The sequence below is a fragment of the Erpetoichthys calabaricus genome, chromosome 3 (genome assembly GCF_900747795.2).
Source record: "Erpetoichthys calabaricus chromosome 3, fErpCal1.3, whole genome shotgun sequence".
NCBI lineage: Eukaryota > Metazoa > Chordata > Cladistia > Polypteriformes > Polypteridae > Erpetoichthys > Erpetoichthys calabaricus.
In genome coordinates, this window is record NC_041396.2 from 111970898 (window position 1) to 111995054 (window position 24157).

The window sequence follows — 24157 nt, forward strand, 5'->3', positions numbered from 1 at the left end:
AAACAGAAGCAAATCCCACGGGGTGAGCCAGGCTATAATGCCATACATAAAGTTCATAAAGTTTCAGAAGATGAAAAGAGGTGACAATACGGTTTTCATGCAGGCAGAAAACTTGGTGGCAGTGGCATGGCACGATGGCAAATGGGTGACTTGTCTCTCTACAGTACACACTAACAATATATGTGAGAAAATGCAGCAACAGACAATTGAAAAATAGGCATCAAAACAACACATAGAGAATTCAGGCTCATACAACATGCAAGACAGTAACATTTGTCGAAAGTAAATATTGTTGATTTGATATGTTAAACAATTGTTTTGTGTTCTTTTTTAAAAAATGTTAGTTTTTGGAAAAATATTCAGCCCTGGGAGAAAAGAAACAAAAAAAAAATTAGCCCTAAAAGAGTTAAATACCTAGGGGAAAATATCACAAGTAAACATAAAGCTCTTTATGAACAAAATGTCGCCATCTGTATGGAAAAAATTAAGCAAGACTTGCAAAGATGGTCAACCCTTCATCTCAATCTAGCTGGAAGAATTAACGTTGTTAAGATGAATATCCTTCCTAAGCTTCTCTTTTTATTTCAAAACATTCCAATATACATCAATAAATCACTTTTTAAGCAATTGGATTCAACCATAACCTCATTTATTTGGAACTTAAAATATCTATGTATTCAAAGAGCGACCCTACAAAGACCTAAGGCAGAAGGTGGCATGGCTCTACCCAACTTTGATTTATTACTGTGCAGCAAACATACAAGGTATAAAAACCTGGACACAAATAGATGAACATACACAGGCTTGGTGTGCAATAAAAATAAAATCCTGCAGTACTTCTTTATATTCCCTGCTTTGTGCCCCTATTAATGCAAGTTATCGCCGATATACTAATAACCCAAATGTGCTTCATTCACTCAGAATATGGAACCAATGTAGAAAGCATTTTAAGATGGAGAAGCTTTTATCTGTGGCACCTCTGCATGAGAACCACCTTTTTCAACCCTCGCAAACATATGCAGTTTTTAATATCTGGTGTGGGTTTGTTTTCAATCCTATTTTTTTGTAAAAATTGATCTATTTGTATGGAATGATTACAATAAAATCAGTAAAATTTAAAAAAAAAAAAAAAAAAGGAAATTGCAAATAAAATGCCTTCTTGTGATGGACAATGGTCCTGCTCATCCCCCAGGCTTGGAGCACGAGTTGGTGGAAGAGTTTGGTTTTATCACAGTGAAGTGATGATCCAGCCCATGGACCAGCAAGTCATTTCAAACTTTAAGAAACTCTACACCAAAGCACTGTTTGAAAGTTGTTTTGAAATGACTTCCGATCACAGAATTAACACTCAGAATTCTGGAAAAATCATTGCTTAAGTATCTTTAACAAAGCCTGAGGCAAAGTGACTTACAGGACCATGAACTCAGCCAGGAGGAAATAGTGGCCAGACTGTGTAGCAGACATAGACATTGAGGACTTTGAGGCTGAGTCTGTTGTCAATGATATTGTGTCTCTGGACTATTGCATAGGCTTGGAAGTTGACAATGCTGATGTGGAGGAGTTAGTGGAGGACCACAAGAATAAGCCGTCCATGGGAGAACTGGAACACCTTCAGTAAGAGGAGCAAAAGATGATGGTGGGGGAAATGTCTTTAAAGACGGAGGAAAGAAGGGAGGATGTTTCTAGTTCTTTGATCAACGAAATGTGTGCAAAATGGGGTAAAGTGCAGTGTTTTGTTGAAAAATATTACCCTGACAAAGCTGTAGCAAACCATGTCATAAACCTTTTCAATGACAACGCCATGTCTCACTCCAGAAACACTTTAAAACTCATGCAAAAACAAATCTCATTGGACAGGTTTTAAGTGAAAAAGAGGGCCAGTGAGTCTCCAGCAGTTGTTGAGTGGTGCTGAGAGAGAGAAAAACCCAGAAGGACAGTTACCTGAAGTTTTTATGGAATCGCTCTTGGAAGGTTTAGGGGGAAATTCATTAAAATTTTTATTACAAAAATGTCTTTATTTTTTTTTTTTTTTTTTTCTTTCTTACTGCTGTATTTGTTGTTTAACATTAATAAAAATTTGATTTAAAAAATGCTCTCTACAGGAAAAGTGAAATTAATTTTTTTTGTCTGAATTTTATATATTGTGTGTGTAAGATTTTAATGCATTTTCATTGTTTTTTATATGATTTTATGCATGAAGTACTGTTATAAAGGTTTAAATAAGCAATCATCTCGGGTTCGGGAACAAATTTATCCATTTTACAGTAATTCTAAATGACATTATATATATATATATATATATATATATATATATATATATATATATATTTATATATATATATATATATATATATATATATATATATATATAATATAAAATAGACATCTTTGTGTTTTCTTTAATAATATGAGTTAAAGCTTATTTTTATTTCTGTTAAACAATTTTGATTGCTATGTAAAAGCTCTGAGTCAACAATTTGTTTAGGTTTATTACAAAAAAAAGACAACACACTAAATTATCTTTACCCACCAGCACCTGGTAGGTCTTAAAGTCAGATTAAATCATCTGATCTATTCACGATCCTAGAAAATTACTAGTTACACTGTAAATGCTTAAGCGAATAGATATGTTAAATTATCAAGAATATTGTGTAACCTCAAGGGTTTGACTACACTTAATATGATGTTTTGCAAAAGCACAATGTGGAAACTCCTACTTACAACTTTTTGTGTTTTGTTCCCTTCTTTTAAAAAAGAGCCTAGGAGCAAGGAAGAGGAAATGATTGCATTCTAAGAGCCTTTTTATTTCAGCAAAGTATCTTTCTGTTGCCTTTGTTCAATGCTGCCCATACTCTGTGTGTTGTTTTGCAGGTTTACCAAATAAGAGAAGATGGTTAATTTCGAGTTATCACATATGTTTTCTGATTCTGGAAATGACCAAAGTCTCCCTGATTGTTTTAACCAATCTAAAGAAAGCACTGTACTACAAGGGCTAAATTTTGGAGGTGTCCCTGTTGTACTTCTGATTGATTTTGTATGCTTCTGGGTAAGTTATCAGATGGTTTATTAAAACATATATTTAATATTTTCATTAGACAGTTCAGTTTCATGTCTAGAACATAACTTATTTAGTCTGAAGTAGTAACTTATTACTGCTGAAATTTACCTTTAAGGTATGTATGTAGGAAATGCATGCTCATAATGTTATTCACATTATTAAAAATCTTAAATGTGTGTAATTGCAAAATTTAATTGAGTGAAAAAATATTTTTCCATCATATAATAGAATGTTTTTTAGTATTAATAGATACCAGTGTAAGTCAGCAAGCATCCATCCATCCATTATCCAACCTGCTATATCCCAACAGCAGGGTCACGGGGGTCTGCTGGAGCTAATCCCAACCAACACAGGGCGCAAGGCAGGAAAAAAACCCCGGGCAGGGAGCCAGCTCACCGCAAAGTCAGCAAGCAATGAATGATCTTTTAAATTCATATATTTTACTAAAATTATCCCAGTTTGTTTTTCAGTTATATTTTAATAGTTACAGGAATATACACTGTTAACTGCTTTGTATAAAATGATGCAAATTATCACTGTCCTCTGAGTTTAATCTTGAATCCCTATTGCTTATTTTCTACTGGCATTGTAATGTGCATGTTTTACAAATTATTTATAGGAGTTCCACTAATTCCACCTAGAAAAGGGCAGGTAGACAGTTGCTACATTTATGTAGTGTGCACATTCAAGTGTTTAAAAAAAAAAAAAAAAAAAAAAGTGTTTAGTGCTTGAAAATTTTGACATAGTACCAGTCTCAACAGAGGAGATTAAAAAACACAATTTTCTCAATCCTACTTAATCCAATTCATAGGTGTGTGAGTCTGGAGGATACAAGGCAGGATCCACCCAAGGGTTTGGTGTCTGCTCATCAAAATATTTTGTTTTGTTAGGTATGTAATAGGGTTTCTAGTTTGTTACAGATTGCCACTGTGAAATGATAGCAGCATGGTGCCCTAGAAGAGTAACCATTGTAAGAATGTGTGTTTGTCAGATCGGAAGGATTCTGAGAAGATTCCTTTAGGCCATTAGACCTTATGTGACCAAAAAGATGTCTATAGTTTCAGATAGAGGAGGTTGAACTGGCAGAAAGACAGTGCCAGCTGAAGCTCATGTGGAGCCCTATGCAAGGTTGCAAGCCCTATGTTGGCACCCAAAAATCACAAAATAAATGCACAAACAATGGATTAAAAAAAAAAAAGAAAGATGCCTTTGCTTAATGCAATAAACCAAAGTAATGTGAATTATAAATTATATTACTTTAACATAATAATTGCAGAGTTAATTGCAACTAACATTTATCAAACTTTATAGACTGACATGACATTTCTTTTTACAGTTTTACCTTCCTGGGATTTTTTTGCTAGATATTGTAAAAGTGCTTTTGAAATGATAGTTGTATAAAATAGAGGTTACCTCATAACATTTATGTTCTTGCATGCAAGGATAATTGAGTACAGGAAGCTCAAGTTTATTGTCTGGAGCCAAACTAGCTTACCTCTGACACTGAAAGTTATTGTAGACCTTACCTAGAAGTGACTCCAGGATGAGATTTAAAACATTCAAAAACAACTTATTCGGAGCTATTTGCTGTGGTGTTTACCTTGCTCCCGATTGTCATTATTAGGATACAGTTAAGGAGGAAGACTTCACAGAAAAAGGTCAAATAATAGATAAATTACAAAAGAGAAATGAGAAATACAAACTATGGAAAATATGGATATTTATAAATTTCTTAACAAATGTACATCTCATGTTGCTGCTCTTTTTTTATGCAGAAAAAATAGACTAATTAATTCAATAAAGAGACCAATTGGAGGTAAAATGATTGTGTTTGGGAGCTACACGGGTGTCCCTTTACTGGTATATTGTATTGTGTGTTTATGGGAGCATATAATCTGAAATACTTGTTACCAGTAAATTCTAAATATATTTATTGTAAGCAAGCATGTTTGTCTTACTATATGATAGAACGTTCCAACAAAAAGATGACGTGACCTTACCAAAACTGATCACTAACATTCATACATTTTCAATACTCTTAAAATTGATTGCCAGAGAATAGCTGAAAGTACCCTGGTTTCACTGAATCTGAGGAAATAAATACTTTCTGTTGGGTTTTCTTTTCATAACAGTTTTAAGATCAGGGAGGAACTTGCATTGTATTTTGTTCTTAAACTCTATTAGAATACATTTTTTTAACTCCTGACAAAAAGTCAGTCTGCTGTTATCAGAACTCTATATGCATTAATAAGGATGTATTTCAAATTTAAAAATTTTTTTTATGTTCATGGATTCTTTTTTTTTTAAGTAATAGAACAGAAATAGGAAAATTTTTAAGGTGTATGGTTTGTTTCAATGTAAGACTTTAAAAAAAAAAAAAAATAACATGAGAATTATAGGCAGCCATGTTTACAGGGTCATCATTATCATGTGTACAGAGCAGAGTAAAATTATCTTGCATGTGCTAATCAACATGTTGCTACTATCCAGCACCAATGGTTTGCTTTTTTACCTTCTTAAAACAACATGGATATGCTGTATGTGTGTAATCTCCAGATGTGGATCAAAACTCATAACAATTTTGGCTTGAAAAATGAATGTATTTGTTAAGCTTTAAGACTTTTCATTTAATAACAGAACCCCGGTATTCATTAGCTCCATTATAAAATGCAAGAGTGGGCCAGTTATTTTTTAAAATGTATGAAATATACTTCACTTTGCCACATAAAACTGTATTCTAAATTAATATACTGTGTTTATTAATGGTTGAGAAAAACTCAACTTTGACTTGAAAAATACCAAACTCATCTCTTGTCTTTACACCACCTTCTTTCAGTTTGTGTTGTGTTTAAGAGAAGGATTTTTATAAGGCTTTACTTTTTTGTTCTGTTTGTTTCTGTTCCATTTTGTTTACATGCTTCAGATATCAGCTTTATGGTGGAATTTTCAATATGCTGTTATATGAAACATGAGGTCATCCATTGTAGTTAAAAGACATTTTGTTTTGTCAGGGTTTGCACTGCTAATACTGTATTCCATTACTGCAAACTATTGAATTTTAATCAATTATATTTTTTGTATTCTAGGTTCTACTTTTAATATTTTCCATCATCAGGAAAAAGTTTTGGGATTATGGACGACTGGCACTAGTGTCAGAGAGCAAGTAAGAATATTTTGTGCTGTTACAGATTGATTGACAGAATAATTATTTGTGGAAAACAGTTGTATTTTAAATGGATATTCTTATCATATTGGACCCCAGTTTTAATTGTATTAGGTCTCCCCATCCTGCCTATTACTTTCATTTTGATTAATACTTTGTGCCTGTAACCTTGGTATTTTAACTTGGAACCTGTGAAAGCTTGAGACAACATGTGTGTTGTGCTATTTGGATGCATCTAATTCTTATATTTACAAACAACCAACACTACACAACTTTTATAAAACTAATGTGTGTATTGTATTGCATCCTTAATTAAACTGTCTCCTATATATTAAAGCAAAATTTGATGAATCCTAAGTAGAGTTATGTAAAATTTTGATTTCTTTTTTTTTTTTTAACTTTTTAAAGCATATCACTGCAGTTCATGTTACAGGATATTCCAGATTCAGGGTTGACATATGACCAGACATTTTATTAAGCAAAGAAAATTATAGTATACTCTCGAAGTGAAACATGTGAATAGAATGAGTATAACATTTTTAAATCAATGTCAGTCTTAATCCAGTTTAAGGTTGAAGGAAGCTGGGGCCTTGGAAGCAGTGGGGGTAAGGCAGGGACCAACTCTGGTTAGGGTGTCTGGGCCCAACAACTTGCACACATACTCACTTGCATGTAGTTTAGAATGTCTTTTCAGTCAGACATGCCCATTTCAGTGAAACAGAGTTCATTATTTTTTGTAGGGGTGGGGATAGCTATGGGGCTTGTTTTGGAGAGTTAATGGAGCATTAATGTTAATTTGTGAATTTCCCATCGGGATTAATAAAGTATCTATCTATCTATCTATCTATCTATTACAGTATGCAATTGCATTGTAATGTTGGACAGTATATTATAAAAGAGTATTTGTTTGGTTGAAATTATCCTCATTTATAAACTTTTTTTTTGTTTTTAACTCAAAAGTATGAAGAAAATAAGTTCAGTGTTATACATAAAGAGTGCTGCTTGTTTTGAAGAATGTATGAAACTATGGGTTCCTACATTTTTTTTGGGTGCTGACTGTTTTCTCTGCAATGCATCTGTTACAATGTGTTTACACTAAGGGTTCGTTTATACTTCATGCTCAGAACGTGTACGCGCCCGCATCATGGCTGCCATGTGTTCCCAGCGTTCATTTGACGCGTCTTCTGAGTAGGTCCTCAGGAATTAATGTGATGTGTGTGCTAGTTGTAGTACCAGCAAAAAGGAGGGTGGGGGGGGTGCAGTGTGATAAAAGCTGGAATGTGACGTGCGGATCCTAGAAGGTTCGATGTGTGCGCTTTGATGTTTGATGAATGGTTTGATGTGGTGAAGCAAAATGCTGACATACATGCATTCGTGGTGCTTTTATATTTAAGCGTCGCATATTCCCGATTGTAATGACAAGACACATTTTAAAAGTCTCACATAACATCTTTTGTGCCATCTTTTTTTTTGCAACTTCACAACAGGAACATAATGTACAGCGCTGTATTTGAGCCACAGGGGAAAAAAAAAATGAAGGACATGGTGAAAACGTGTATTTTGTGATTAAAGTGGAAATTTCGGCTTAAATCTCGAAATGTCCACTTTAACCTTGGTCTGCTTTAATGATAAAGTAAACTACATCGTAAATGTCATTCCAGTTTTTAATCGCTACGAGCTTCTTGGACCTGACAGCAGCGGCAAGCAGCAATAGATCATCACACAGAACACATTAAATGTATGATATTCCAGCTCTGCAAATTTAGAATCTTTAGATTTATACTTGATGTCACTTTCATGATGAAATGCAGTGTGTATGTTACATTTTACGGATAAATTGTTAATTTAATTTAAATAATGAATACTGTTAATACTGCGGTGGGTTGGCACCCTGCCCAGGATTGGTTCCTGCCTTGTGCCCTGTGTTGGCTGGGATTGGCTCCAGCAGACCCCCATGACCCTGTGTTCGGATTCAGCGGGTTGGAAAATGGATGGATGGATACTGTTAATAATTACACACATGGGGTGACACAGTGGCGGAACGGTAGCACTGCTGTCTCGCAGGGAGTCATGTTGCTGGAATTCCCTGCTTGAATTCCACACTGTGCTCCGGTTTCCTTCCAAAGATATGCAGATTTGGGGATTTGGTGCCGCTAAAATGACTCCAGTGTATGTGTGTGCTTGTATTCACCTTGCGATGAGCTGAGGCCCCGTCCAGTGATTGTTTCTGCCTCATGCCCAATGCTTGCTGGAATGGACACATCTGATGGATTTAATCATGAAACATCCTTTTCAGAGATATTGTGGTAAGGTGTCATCGGAATTTAATGGGTGTTCCAGGCAATTCACAACACAGAGAAGCCGAACCTGTCCTCACTGTGATGATATCTCGCACTGCCATCTGTTGGATTCCTCCGTATTTACGTAAAGTATGCGTGCAAGTATAAACAGTAAAACTCGTGTTGCAGGTGCGTCCACTGTAGCATGCGTTGCATCGCGTGAAGTATAAACCTGGCCTTAGTAGGCTTGAGTAGGTATAGTAACTGGTGCACCTGCTTCAACACACTTTAGTCATTTAACGGGAAGTAATGGCTAACGTTTATTTTTAGTAAGATGGCAAAGTGGAACTCTACATGGTAAGATTTCAGATAATCTTTTCTTTATACTCGATCTGTAGCAAATTGGATGTGTAAAGTATATTATTTTGGAGAATATCTGTGTAGAGGATTTTTGCTGGTGCCACTTCTGTGATGACTCAGGCGCCACCGCGAGTGGCAGCCTTTCCAGCAGCTCCGTGTATGACTTTGTCTTTCTACCTTTTTCTCTATTTTTCTCTATTTCACTGATCACTCCTACCACTTTCTTTTATGTGGACTCGTTCCCTGGACACTTTTTACTACTTTTTACTACTTTTACATGGATTTTTACATGCCGGTGTGGTTCCCTATTTACCCGACGAGGTAAGAAGGTCATATCGTGGCAGCAGAGCCAGCGCTAAGCTGAAAGCCAAGTGGCTAGCAAGAATGTGGTGATACAAGCTTTCGGTGCCTTCTGTGATCCTGGGAAATGTGAACTCGCTACCAAATAAGATCGACGAACTGGCTGCGCTGGTGAAAAATGTCAGGACCTACAGAGAATGCAGTTTGTTGTGTTTATGTGAAACATGGCTAACAACTAGCATCCCAGATGCTAACGTGGACGCAAATACCTGCGGGAAGCAGAAAGGAGGAGGACTCGCTCTCTATGTGAATACAAGGTGGTGCAACCCTGGACATGTAAACGTCAAAATCTCCACTTGCAGCAGAGACTTAGAACTGTTGGCCATGCGTCCCTATTACTTGCCCAGAGAGTTTGGACATGTTATTGTTTACATCCCTCCGGGCGGACGTGGAGATAGCAGGTGACATCATCCATTGCGCTGTTGCTAAACTACAAATGCAGCACCCTGAGGCGATTGTGCTAATCACTGGAGACTATAACCATGTGATGCTGGACAAAACATTACCTGCCTTCTCCCAGTATGTGGATTGTAACACCCGGGGAAATAGGACTATTGACCTACTGTATGCAAACGTTAAAGACTCATACAGCGCCACCCCGCTGCCTGTGCTTGGGAAAGCATATCATAACCTGGTTCTGCTTCAGCCTCACTACAAACCAAAAGTGAGGGAGCTACCTACAACCACACCCTCATTCAGGAAGTGGTCCCCTGAGGCAGAGCAGGCTCTGAGAGACTGCTTTGGAACTATGGACTGGGATATCCTGCAGGGATTATATAGTGAGAACATTGAGGAGGTTGTTGACTGCACTACTGACTACATCAGCTTCTGTATGGACATTGTAGTTCCAGTAAGAACAGTACGCTGCTATGCTAACAACAAGCCATGGATTACAAGTGACATCAAGGGCCTTTTGAACCAGAAGAAAAGGGCTTTTAAAGGCAGTGATCAGCATGAGCTCAAGCGCGTGCAGAAGGAACTCCGAGTCCAGTTCAGGATGGCGAAGGAGCAGTACAGGAGAAAGCTAGATCAGAAGTTGCAGAATAACAGCATGAAGGAAGTGTGGGTTGGGATGAAGATCATCACTGGCTGCAGCTCGAAGCGGGGAGCCACCATTGAGAGAGACGTGAGGAGAGAGCAAACCTGATGGACAACTTCTTTAATGGGTTTGACCACCCTAACCCACTCTCACCTCAGAGTACTGCACCCTCCACCTATCCTTCTGCTGATACCAGCATAGGAGAGAGTCCCCCCCACCCACAATTACAGCAGCCCAGGTAAGCAGAGAGCTGAGGAGACTTCCATCCATCCATTATCCAACCCGCTACAGTAATCCCTCCTCCATCGCGGGGGTTGCGTTCCAGAGCCACCCGCGAAATAAGAAAATCCGCGAAGTAGAAACCATATGTTTATATGGTTATTTTTATATTGTCATGCTTGGGTCACAGATTTGCGCAGAAACACAGGAGGTTGTAGAGAGACATGAACTTTATTCAAACACTGCAAACAAACATTTGTCTCTTTTTCAAAAGTTTAAACTGTGCTCCATGACAAGACAGAGATGACAGTTCTGTCTCACAATTAAAAGAATGCAAACATATCTTCCTCTTCAAAGGAGTGCTTGTCAGGAGCAGAGACTGTCATAAAGACAGAGAAAGCAAACAAATCAATAGGGCTGTATGCGAAGCACCGCGGCACAAAGCTGTTGAAGGCGGCAGCTCACACACCCTCCGTCAGGAGCAAAGAGAGAGATCGAGAGAGACAGAGAAAAACAAACATGCAAAAATCAATATGTGCCCTTCGAGCTTTTAAGTATGCGAAGCTTCACTAAGCAGCTGCACACAGAAGGTAGCAACGTGAAGATAATCTTTCAGCATTTTTAGACGAGCGTCCGTATCGCAGCCCCCCTGCTCACACCCCCTAAGTCAGGATCAGAGAAAGCGCAAGAGAGAGAAAGAGAAAAGTAAGTTGGGTAGCTTCTCAGCCATCTGCCAATAGCGTCCCTTGTATGAAATCAACTGGGCAAACCAACTGAGGAAGCATGTACCAGAAATTAAAAGACCCATTGTCCTCAGAAATCCGCGAACCAGCAAAAAATCCGCGATATATATTTAAATATGCTTACATATAAAAATCCGCGATAGAGTGAAGCTGCGAAAGGCGAAGCGCGATATAGCGAGGGATCACTGTATATCCTAACTACAGGGTCACGGGGGTCTGCTGGAGCCCATCCCAGCCAACACAGGGCACAAGGCAGGAAACAAACCCCAGGCAGGGCTCCAGCCCACCGCAGGCTGAGGAGACTTCGTGCCAGCAAAGCAGTGAGTCCAGATGGAGTGTCGCCATGACTGCTGAAGGCCTGTGCGTTGGAGCTGGGGAGTCCTCTACAGCACATCTTCAACCTGAGCCTGGAACAGGGGAGAGTCCCGAGGCTTTGGAAAACATCTTGCATCACCCCAGTCCCAAGGTGGGAGCAGAGGATGCCATCATCTATATGCTACACCGATCCCTCTCTCACTTGGACAGAGGCAGTGGTGCTGTAAGAATTATGTTTCTAGACTTCTCTAGTGCCTTCAACACCATCCAACCACTGCTCCTTAGGGATAAGCTGAGAGAGATGGGAGTAGATTCATACTTGGTGGCATGGATCGTGGACTATCTTACAGACAGACCTCAGTATGTGCGTCTTGGGAACTGCAGGTCTGACATTGTGGTCAGCAACACGGGAGCGCCGCAGGGGACTGTACTTTCTCCGGTCCTGTTCAGCCTATATACAGTACATCGGACTTCCAATACAACTCGGCATCCTGCCACATGCAAAAGTTTGCGGACAACACTCCTATCGTGGGCTGCATCAGGAGTGGGCAGGAAGAGGAGTATAGGAACCTAATCAAGGACTTTGTTAAATGGTGCGACTCAAGCCACCTACAACTGAACACCAGCAAAATCAAGGAGCTGGTGGTGGATTTTAGGAGGACCAGGCCCCTCATTGACCCCGTGATCATCAGAGGTGACTGTGTGCAGAGGGTGCAGACGTATAAATACCTGGGAGCAATGTTCCCTCTAAGCTTCGTGGCCATGCACTAGTTGTAAACCTGCTGCGCAGTCATTTTGTAATCCCGTGCACAGATCGTCAGTGTAAATAACCAGCGAGCCACATTAGCTAGCACATTTTATTTCGTTAGGTGACCAGTCGCTGCACTGTCTACTGTACTTCACTCAGTTCGCTTTCTCTAGACAAACAGTAGTGTGTTAAATTAACAGTTTTTGTGTCGATTTCGTTAAATTAACAGCCTTCATGTTGATATTTTAAAATGTTGAAGAGAAAAACGTACAGCAAGTGGTAAAGAAATGCAAAATAAAAAAAGCGCGAGATTCATTTAAGCCTGAATGGTTAAAAGTAAAAGTAACCACACATATGCCAGATTCAATGAATGTTGCAGTTGAATTAGGTTGCATATATGAATACTCAGACAAGAATGGACTTCAGTGTAAGTTCTGTGCTGCTAGCTCAAGTAATAAGGCTATCAAAGACAACAACTATGTCGACCAATTCATGTTTGTCACGTCACTTTGCTGTCAGTGCTTTTGTTAAAAATCTTGATGTTTTAGCTGCATACTGTGAAGAACAAGTGCAAGATTGCAATGATCCTGTTTGTAATTATGTTTTGAAATCATTACGAGATCCAGTGTATCGGATTGCTCTGTATACAGCAAATGATGTTTTAACTGAATTAGCTAATTTATCCATGTTATTACAACAAAGTAATTTATCACCAATTGAAGCACATCAATTTTGCTTTTCTAAAATCTGTAAATTGGAAGCACAATATCTGGGTGAGAATGTTTCCTGGAATAAAAAAGCCAAGCAAATTTTGAGTGAAAATGAAGGCATTGACACAAGACAAATCATACAGTTCATACAATCAGTCTGTGATCACTTAAAGGTAAGATTTCCAGCGGATGAACTACAATTTTGGTCAGCTTTTGATGCCACAGGTTTGAAAAACTGTGCATTTGATTTTGGTGTCAAAGAGATAAAAGAACTGTGCGTAAATTATAAAGATTTGTTACATACAAGAAATGATGAGTTGATTATTGCTCAATACAATGACTTCAAATTTCAGATCAGAGAGAAACTGATATCTGACCATAAATTCACTACCTGAAATCGCAGGAATAACTTTAAATGATGAACAATTTAGCTCACTCGCAATGTTAATCGATATTTGCTGTACTTTTCAAGCATCCAGTGCTAATTGTGAATGAGGTTTTAGCCTCATGAATAGTGTTAAAGTGAAAACACGAAACAGGCTTGACGTTACTCATTTGGATCATCTTATGCGAATAAAATTATATTTAAATGCTGGAAAGACTGTGGATTTGCACAAAACGTATAACGTGTGGAAGGAATGTAAAATTAGATGTGAGAAGTTGTAATAACCACCTTGTTAATTTTATCAAGCCAGATTTTTAACTGTATCATATATAATACTGTTGTGTTTTATTGTGTTTCAATACTTTAAGAACATGGTTGATATTGTATTATTGTTATGTTAATAACAGTGTGATTATTGGTAGTGCCACTGCCACTTAGTTGACTTACATTGCGTTAGTTATTATAATGCATGACTTGTCGTCGTAATATAATACTCAAGTTAGTTATAATGATCGCTTATTGGCTACATGTATTTTGTTTGTATTTATGTTTCTCTATAACTGGGTGGTAAATTAATAAAGTTTCATACATATTATATCAATTTATCACAATACAGGCCTTCATCACATATTTAAATTGCAAGCCTAAAATACATATTACCTTGCACAAGTCGTTTCGGAGCACTGCCCGCACAAAATATATTTTTGCACACATACCCATGTTCCTTGGAGGGAACATTGCCTGGGAGTGCAGCTGGATGATAAATTGGACTGGACTGCCAATACTGATGCTCTGTGCAAGAAAGGAGAGAGCCGGCTATACTTCCTAAGAAGGTTGGCGTCTTTCAACATCTGCAATAAGATGCTGCAGATGTTCTATCAGATGGTTGTGGTGAGTGCCCACTTCTACGCGGTGGTGTGCTGGGGAGGCAGCATAAAGAAGAGGGACGCCTCATGCCTGGACAAACTGGTGAGGAAAGCAAGCTCTATTGTAGGCATGGAGCTGGACAGTTTGACATCCGTGACAGAGCGACGGGCGCTGAGCAGGCTCCTGTCAATCATGGAGAATCCACTGCATCCACTAAACAGTATCATCTCCAGACAGAGGAGCAGCTTCAGCGACAGACTGCTGTCAATTTCCTGCTCCACTTACAAACTGAGGAGATCGTTCCTCCCCCACACTATGCGACTCTTCAATTCCACTCCTTGGGGGGGGCGGCTAAACGTTAACATTATACAAAGTTATTGTCTGTTATACCTGCATTTTTATCACTCTTTAATATTGTTTTTTATCAATATGCTGCTGCTGGAGTATGTGAATTTCTCCTTGGGATAAATAAAGTATCTATCATCTATCTATGTGCTAAAAACTGTGGCAGACTTCATGTAAAAGCTTATCACCAGAAACACTAGTACAGTCTTAAACAAACCATTAAGCTTACATACATTTATGGAGAAGTACACAACTGGCTGGGAGGCTGACTAAATTGGTCAGTGACCATATCTGAAACATAATGCACAAGACAGATTAGTATACATGGACTGACAGTCTCCTGGGAATAGTGAGTAGAGGAGATTATTTTGAGACAAAAAGTCAGATGTAAAATCTTAATGAATGAGCACTATTAGCTGGATAGCCTGCATATTGTGCTTATTTGTCAAAGTGATATGAAAAAGGTTACTGACTAGCTTCTCTGCAAGGCTTTTTTTTTTTTAGCCGGGCCAAAATTGTAGATGTGGAATGCTATAAACACTTTTCCACAAGCTGCAGGAAGGGCCTCAAGTTTGCTTTGGGCTTGAACAGTGTCTTATCTGCTAGGCTGCCTGGCAGAGATCTCTGATGATGAAAATCTGAACCACCCAGTGACTCTGTGTTACATCTTTGTGTTTCAAAGTATATGAATGAATCAGCTAGGCTACATGCATCTTGCTGTACAGCAAAAGAGAGAAAATTCTTGTCCGGTTGTGCTGGTTCCCATTAAGAAAGCCACCATCTTAAAACATTTATCAGTTAAACAGTAATGGTTTTGGGCACTTTACTGCTATTCTTTACTATAACAAAACATTAAAGTACTGCTAGATTGTTACTTTTCTAAATATTTATGGCTTCCTGCAAAATCACTTGAACTTTCTTTCATATAAAGATCCTTTTTGTGATGTTTAAGTACAACTTTGCATACTTCTGATTTGGTAAGTTTAGTCTTGTATGGTTCTCCCTCTCTTTATCTGCTGCTGAAATTTTTAAATTATAGGTTAGCAGTGTATATTATAAGTAGCCCTATTTATATACAGAAAACCACAGTTTCCTTTTTGTGGGCTTGTTGTGTGAGATGTTTTAATACCACAATGTTATGTCAATAATCTCTTCTGTTCATCAAGAAACAGAGTTGTAAAGCAAACAATACTTGAGAAGGATAATAGTGGGATATACAGAACCACAGTGCTGGAAACCCCCTTCTCCCATACAGAAAACAGAATGTTACATAACATTCTGAAACCCATTTATTTGGTGGATGGTGCCTATGCTTACAGCAATCTGTACAAAGCAGGAGCCAGTATTGAACAGTATGTCCGTCTTTCACAGGGCTAACTCATTTATACGTCACTAACACTAGACTAGGCCATAACATTCATCATCTACTAATCTGCTTATTCAAATCAATGTTGCTTGTGTTGGAACCTCAACAGCAATTGGTGCAAAATAGGATTGTTGTAATTAGCATTACAGAAAACGAGAAAAAAGATTTCCAAATATCACCAGCCAGTCCAGGATTTTATGGAGTCTAGCTCTGAAAAACCACTGGCAGCCAGGCATCAAACTCAATAAGCAGCCAACTAGGCTTACCCGGGCCCAAATGGCGCTTAGGGTTTTGAAAGTTCAAACCCACAAACTTTTGGCATTTAGGACAGCACAAAACAAAGTTCACATATATATAAATTATTAAATACTTTAGGAAAATAATAATGAAGAAAAAGACATTATCAGCCAAAAGGGTATGTTTAAGAGGCAACCCCAAATGACAGTATAGTATGAATTCCAAAACTGGAATCAAATAGCAGAGCGAAAAAAAAAAAAAAAAAAAAAAAAGGTTTGCTTGTGTCCTGCAGCCTATTCAGGTTGCACAGGTAGTCCAGCTCCTCAAGGATGGTACATCCATACATGCTGTCGCAAGAAGGTTTGCTGTGTCTCCCAGCAGTCTCAAGAGCTTGAAGATGCCAGGAGATGAGCATCTACAAAATCAAACAGTACCTTACATCAGTTGATAAGTACTCCACAACTTCTCAGTGAACTTCTGTTTGATGTAGCTTAGATCCTGAAATATAAAGGCTGAGTGCAGCACTAAGTAGTAATATCACTGTGGATTTCATGGACTTGGACAAATAATGTTAATACATGATACATAAATATTTAACAATAAATAAATGTGATATTAACAAAAATGGCATAATGGAAAAAAGACATGAAAAATATTAATTTAAAAACAACAAAAATTACAGTAAAATATAAAAGTAAGCCAGGGAATAGTACATGACTGTAAGATAACAGGGATGGACTTGGTAGCTTTCCTGTCCATTAAAGGACAAGCTCAAACACACACCAACACTCACTTGTATGGGGTCAGTTTAGAGTCACCAGTTAACATTTCCTGTACTTCTGATAATGCAGGAAAAAATACATGCAGACATGAGGAAAATAGGCAAAGTCCTAATTTAAGATGTCAGGACTAGGTTTTAAACACAGGAGCTGTTCGATAGCAGTGCAAACTAATGTACCACTGTGCCACATTTTGTATTATTCACTTTAATCTTTTAAATCCAATTTGGCATGACATATCTGAGAACGTAACCTTCTATCATGTGAAGATATCATTGGCAGGTCTAGATAGAGTTGAGCAGTCTGTCTATATGTGAAAAACGTTCACAATCTGTGTTGGGAATTGGAGGTTAATTTACTGGTAAAATAAATGTATAACAGTAGATGCCATCTTTTTGAGGATGTTTGCTACTATTTGTTCTTTTCTTTTTTTAAAACTAGGGAGATTCACCCCTTGCTTGCTTCACTCGCCTTCCCACCTGCCTGCGCTACGTGCCAGCAACTTCGCATCTCTGCCGCTTGCATATGTGGATTTCACTTTCACCAAACAACAAAACTTTCAATTCTCGCGGATAGGCCTCTTCATTGGGAAGAAACACTACTTTTCCCTGATGGCAACACGAATTAGACAATCTACAAGTCTCCAACTTAAAGTTTAAAGCCAAACAATATCTACATACTTCTGTCATATCACCTATGTCCATGTATTCAATTTTTCGCTTTTACCTTTTTGTCAAAATCACATTGAATTTTGATTCCGTGTTTGGAATTACATCGTGACAACGCAACTTATAACTGTGAGCGAATATCATTTCTTTCTCTCTACACTAACTGTGTCTGACAATAGCATTCACACAAATGAGAGATGATTGAACTGTGTGCGTGGTTGTAAATGTTTTAGATGTGGGCAGGACTTTTCCAAATCTCTCTGCATAAAGTCTTGTCTCGTGGGACTTGAAATTTTTTCTCGCAGGATTTCACTTTCACCAAACAACAAATCTTTTAATTCTTGCGGATACGCCTCTTCTTTGGGAAGAAACACTACTTTTCCCTGATGGCAACACGAATTAGACAATCTACAACTTAAAGTTTAAATCCGAACAATATATTCAATCTCTTTTCGCTGTTCCATTATTTCACCGAGTAATAATTTCTGTTTGTTTGCACTAATGCGATCTTTACTATACTTTTTTGAGACTTTCGAATTTTCGTACTCCATTATCTCTAACCTGCTCTGCATGTGTATCGCGCCAACGTTTTTGAATTCTTTACGACGTTCTACTTCGTCATCTACTCTGTCTTTTATTTCCGGCCCTGGGTATGGTTGAATCTCTTGGCACAAAGTCTCGTTTTGCGGGGACGTGAAAGTGCCTCTCTGAGAAAGTCCCGTCTTGTCTCTCTTCCCAAGATTTTTTTATTAGAATAAAAAGATGTGTAGTGAACTCATATATACAATAAATGCACACTTTTTGACTGATCACTAACTATATCCTTTGGGGATTCTAAGTGGTGGGTTCTTACATGTTTATTTTCTCCATTGCAACAACACTAAAGGCAGTCTCCATCTTTCCCTCTTTGTCTGTCTCTCTTACTGACAGTGAAAATGAAATGCTTTTGTTATAAGATGTAATAAAATTGTGAGAAAAGAAATTCATATCTTCATTGTAAGATAATGCAGGGCTTTAAAAAATACTACAAAACAGTTTAACTATTGTGATCTGCATGTTTAGAATACTAATTGTGCTATAACCATGCAGTGCTAACCTTGTAAAAACATCAGAATTTTGTAGTAACCCCAGTATAAATCTTCTTGAAACCATGCATACCGTAGAAGATGTTTAAAATAAAGTATTTGGCACATTTATTCTGTTTCAATTTAGTCCATCCATCCATTATCCAACCCGCTATATCCTAACTACAGGGTCACGGGGGATCTGGTGGAGCCAATCCCAGCCAACACAGGGAGCATGGCAGGAAACAAACCCCGGGCAGGGTGCCAGCCCACCGCAGGGCGCACACACACATACACCCACACACCAAGCACACACTAGGGACAATTTAGAATCGCCAATGCACCTAACCTGCATGTCTTTGGACTGTGGGAGGAAACCGGAGCACCCGGAGGAAGCCCATGCAGACACAGGGAGAACATGCAAACTCCACGCAGGGAGGACCTGGGAAGCAAACCCGGGTCTCCTAACTGCGAGGCAGCAGTGCTACCACTGTACCACTGTGCCACCCGTTTCAGTTTAGTATTTCACATATTTTCAAATCCTCCTAAAAGTTTTGCTGTACATTTTATCACAAGTATATGTTCGAGAGTGTTGTCTGCAATGGACTACTTTCTTCTGCATGGTTGACTATTGCCTGATGCTTATTGCTGTGGTATGCTTAGGGTGGGGTGCTGTACAGCTACTGTTGATTTACAAATCAGGTTGATGTATGTATTCTCATACTGTTTGTGTTTGATCCCAGGTATTGTTATTACCCCATTTGCTTCCATGATTTTGTACAGCCTTCTCTGCAGTTATTGGTTATAGCACTCTACTCTGTGTACTGTACGAGTTTTCAGATTTTCCTTTCTTTTAATGAAAACTATTAATTTACATTGTGTATGTATATCTTTATGAATAGTAAATTAAATCAAACCCATTATGATAAGGCATAGCCACTACATCTCTTCATTGATCAGAGTGCCATGTTACCAAAGGTTATTGGGTAAACAAACAATTTATAGTTTAAAGTATTTTCAAGCAGTGCATACTGCAGCAACTTTTGTATCTAATTTTTTTCGGGCAAAAATATTTTTATTGAAATATACGTTATTTCATATAGCATGTTCATCTTTAGACTTCCATGTAGTACTGGTGTAAGAATGGTAATTTGGGTTACAGTTTGTAGTTATAAGGTTTCTAACTGCTTAAATCTGCAAACTTTTACAAATTGTGTTACTGTATATAGCCATGTTTCCGGATATCTTAGGGCTGTGTTATACTTAATGCTACACGATGCATATGCTTGGGGATGCTGCTGCTATGGAAGCAGTGTACTGACTCTACTTGCACATGTACTTTATGTGAAGCTGTAGCACTCCACTAGGTGACAGAGTGAGGCACTGTTGCGAAGGTTCAAAAAAAGATGGCAACAGTGACACAAAAGATGGTATGTGAGACCTTTAAATATGTTGTGTCATTACAATGGGATATGCAATGCTTGTATTGCGTATGAGAGAAATGGATGAAGAAAAGCATCATGAAAACTTAAGTTTTATGATTTGCTTCAATGCATCTAACCATTCATCAAACATCAAAGCACGCACATTGATCCAGGTGGAGCGTTCCATCCCCACTTTTTTTTTTTTTTTTCTTGGACATTTTCCACTTTGCATGGGCGTATCTATCTTGAATTTGCTTCCACTTTCAAAGACTGGTGATTTGATGCTAGCTGTTCTGACAGGCATGTTTGTCACTATGGAGATATTGATAGTAAACAATGATGCTGAGGTCATGTACCAAAACTTGAACACACATGCCGCCCAAATTTTTGCTGTTCCTGCAACTTGCACACACATTGCATTAATTTCTGACAACATGCTCAAGATGTGTCAAAAGAGAACTGGGAATGTGTGGCTGTAATGATACTTGCACGTAAGTGTTCTGAGCGTCCAGTATTTACCAGCCCTTAGAAGTTTCTGAGTAACTGACTTTCTGTAGTGTTTGCAGTAGCAGTAATGTGTTTAAAAATACCAATGTTGTATCTTCTATAGACAGAAAATTTACTTTTTTAATCTACTGTACTTTTAAAAAATACATTGAACTGTATATCTGCGGTGGGCTGGTGTCCTGCCTGGGGTTTGTTTCCTGCCTTGCGCCCCGTGTTGGCTGGGATTGGCTCCAGCAGACCCCCGTGACCCTGTAGTTAGGATATAGCAGGTTGGATAATGGATGGATAGATGAACTGTACATTACCAGTGCTTAATGGCTGAGGTGTCAGTATAGCAGTAGGACTGCAGATGATTTCATGCTGTAGTTTGCTATACAATTTGTTAATTTGCTGTTAAATTATGAACCAGAAACACCTCTGAGTTTACAATTTTTGCATTCTAAGGGTTCCATCTTATTTGAGTGAACATGAAGTGTGTTGTTTTTTTTTTAATGCACAAGCAGGTGGTTGTCCTTTCATACTATGTTTTCAAGTCTACTGATGCCACACACTTTGTACATCCATGTTCCTACTGGGTAAGGGTGAGAGTATTATGGCAAGTCTGTATTGCAGACTTCTACAGACTTTTACAGAATCACACCCAAGAGGTTCTCCTTACTGGCCCACAGATTACCATTCACTCATCATGTCACAAAGGATAGGGTTGGGGGGGTTAGGGGCTAGGAGTTCAATGAAGTATAAAATCATATTTTCATTAGATATATCATTGATACACTGAGGGAAGTGGTTTTATTGTTAACATTAATGTCTACATTCCTATAGGTGACTCTTAAAATGGTTTTCTTTTTCATTCCCATAAATGATGTGTTGCTAAATTAGATTTAAAATAATGAGTCCAGACATTGGTCAAGCATTTCGGGACATTGCAAAATACAGTACTATCACATTCACTATTAGAATGCAGCCTGTGTAAAATGTATTTTCTTGTGGTTTTTTTTTTTTTTTTTTTTAAACAAATGATTCATCTCCTGTAGACTGCACACAAACCTATAGTGTTCTCATCATAAGAGATATATTTATGTATTAAACACACATTTATGTTGAAAAGTACAAACGGTATTATGTACCCTAAGTTCTTGTCAATAAGCCGCGGCTTATCTAAGGAAAAAAGTTGTGAAAATGAAAAAATAGAATATCGGCTTATACATAAGTCCGGCTTATACATCCATCGCGGGGGTTGCGTTCCAGAGCCACCCGCGAAATAAGAATATCCGCGAAGTAGAAACCATATGTTTATATGGTTATTTTTATATTGTCATGCTTGGGTCACAGATTTGCGCAGAAACACAGGAGGTTGTAGAGAGACAGGAACGTTATTCAAACACTGCAAACAAACATTTGTCTCTTTTTCAAAAGTTTAAACTGTGCTCCATGACAAGACAGAGATGACAGTTCCGTCTCACAATTAAAAGAATGCAAACATATCTTCCTCTTCAAAGGAGTGAAGCAAACAAATCAATATGTCTGTTTGGCTTTTAAGTATGCGAAGCACCGCGGCACAAAGCTGTTGAAGGCGGCAGCTCACACCCCCTCCGTCAGGAGCAGACAAAGAGAGAGAGAGGGAGAGTTTGTTTTTCAGTCAAAAATCAATACGTGCCCTTCGAGCTTTTAAGTTTGCGAAGCACTGTGCAGCATGTCTTTTCAGGAATCAGCTTTACAAAAGATAGCAACGTGAAGATAATCTTTCAGCATTTTTAGACGAGCGTCTGTATCGTCTAGGTGTGCAAACAGCCCCCCTGCTCAATCCCCATACGTCAGGATCACAGATAGCGCAAGAGAGACAGAAAAGTAAGCCGGGTAGCTTCTCAGCCATCTGCCAATAGCGTCCCTTGTATGAAATCAACTGGGCAAACCAACTGAGGAAGCATGTACCAGAAATTAAAAGACCCATTGTCCGCAGAAATCCGCGATATATATTTAAATATGCTTACATATAAAATCACAATTTAAATGACCGCTACGCGCTCGTGTTGACTCGGCGACGCCCAGAGCAGAAAGAACGCGCTCCGGCCGCTCCAACCGCGCCATGCGGGGAGTGAGAGAGACGGCAATATCTCACACTCTCTCCCCCCTTAAAGAAATTAAATGGGCGCGAGTGAGACCACTGACCTCCCTCCCTTCTATTAGTTATAGGTTATAGTACGTTCGGCTTATCCATGAGTCCGGCTTATCTATGATACGATTTTATTTTAAAAATTCGTATGATTTTTGGTCTCCGGCTAATACATGAGTCCGGCTTATAGACAAGAACTTAGGGTACATTTTCTTCATCTACAGACTGAACACTGTGATCTATAGGGCAATTAAGAGAAAGTTTTCTTTTTATTCAGATATTTATTAGAATGTACAATAATTACCAACCAAGAGTATGTTAAAAACTTTTAGAGTAAGTGTTGCTGGCAAGTTATATTTTGAAAAATGAAACTTTAAGAGGAATACTCAAGACCCCTGAGAAAAAACCAGCACCAGCACAAGGAGAACATGAAAGCTTCAGATTGTTTTGGAGCTGGGATTTGAACTTGCATCTCTAAAGCTGTTAGGGTAGCAGTGCTAATACCTTAAATTCTTTGTTGTTCATTTTTATAAATCTAGTTTTTATCTAATTCTAAATGTTTCTTCTTTTTACTCCATGTTTTAGTGTACCTGAAGGAAGCCGTTACAAAAGGTTATCCTCTTCTGTATCAGTTGAAGAACCAGAATATGACAAAGTAAGCTTAATATTAAAGAAGTCAAGAGTAAAGTATATTTAAAAAAAAAAGTATTCATTCCTTTGGAAGTTTCACATGTTGATGTCAAACAGCATTAAATCGCAATGGATTTTATTTAGCTTTTTGATACTAATTATAGGGCAGCGCAGTGGTAGCACTGTTGCCTCGCAGTAAGGAGACCCGGGTTCGCTTCCTGGATCCTCCCTGCGTGGAGTTTGGATGTTCTTCCCATGTCTACGTGTGTTTCCTCTGGGTGCTCCGGTTTCCTCCCACAGTCCAAACAAATGCAGGTTAGGTGCATTGGCGATCCTAAATTGTCCCTAGTGTGTGCTTGGGTGTGTGTGTGTGCCCTGTGGTGGGCTGGCGCCCTGCCCGGGATTTGCTCCTGCCTTGTTCCCTGTGTTGGCTGGGATTGGCTCCAGCAGACCCCTGTGACCCTGTGTTAGGATATAACGGGTTGGATAATAGAGGGATGGATGGATACTAATTATCAGAAAATTATTCTTTGATGTCAAAATGAAAACTGATCCCTATAAAGTGAGTTATATTAATTACAAATATCAAACGTAAAAGTGTTCAGTCCCTTTAATATTTCGCACAAAAATCCTCAAGCTGTAGTGGCTGTGTTTGGAGAGACCATGTATACAACCACTGTTGCCTAGGTACATCACAGCACAATGGGGGAGTGGCAAAGAGAAAGCCACTTTAATGTAGTAGTTTTTTTTTTTTTTTTTTATTTTTTTTTTTTATAAG

At 38.4% G+C, this 24157-nt stretch overlaps 1 protein-coding gene across 2 annotated transcripts in view; it reads left to right on the plus strand.

The window, feature by feature from the left end:
- The window catches only part of LOC114648310 (CSC1-like protein 1), a 178682-nt gene that overhangs the window by 23070 nt on the left and 131455 nt on the right, over positions 1-24157 (plus strand). For both annotated transcript variants that reach the window (XM_028797283.2, XM_051925535.1), the window contains exons 2-4: positions 2872-3046; positions 6145-6221; positions 23335-23404. In XM_028797283.2, coding sequence (XP_028653116.2) covers positions 2891-3046; positions 6145-6221; positions 23335-23404 — 303 coding nt within the window. In that variant the 5' untranslated portion in view covers positions 2872-2890. The remainder of the gene's footprint in view (positions 1-2871; positions 3047-6144; positions 6222-23334; positions 23405-24157) is intronic.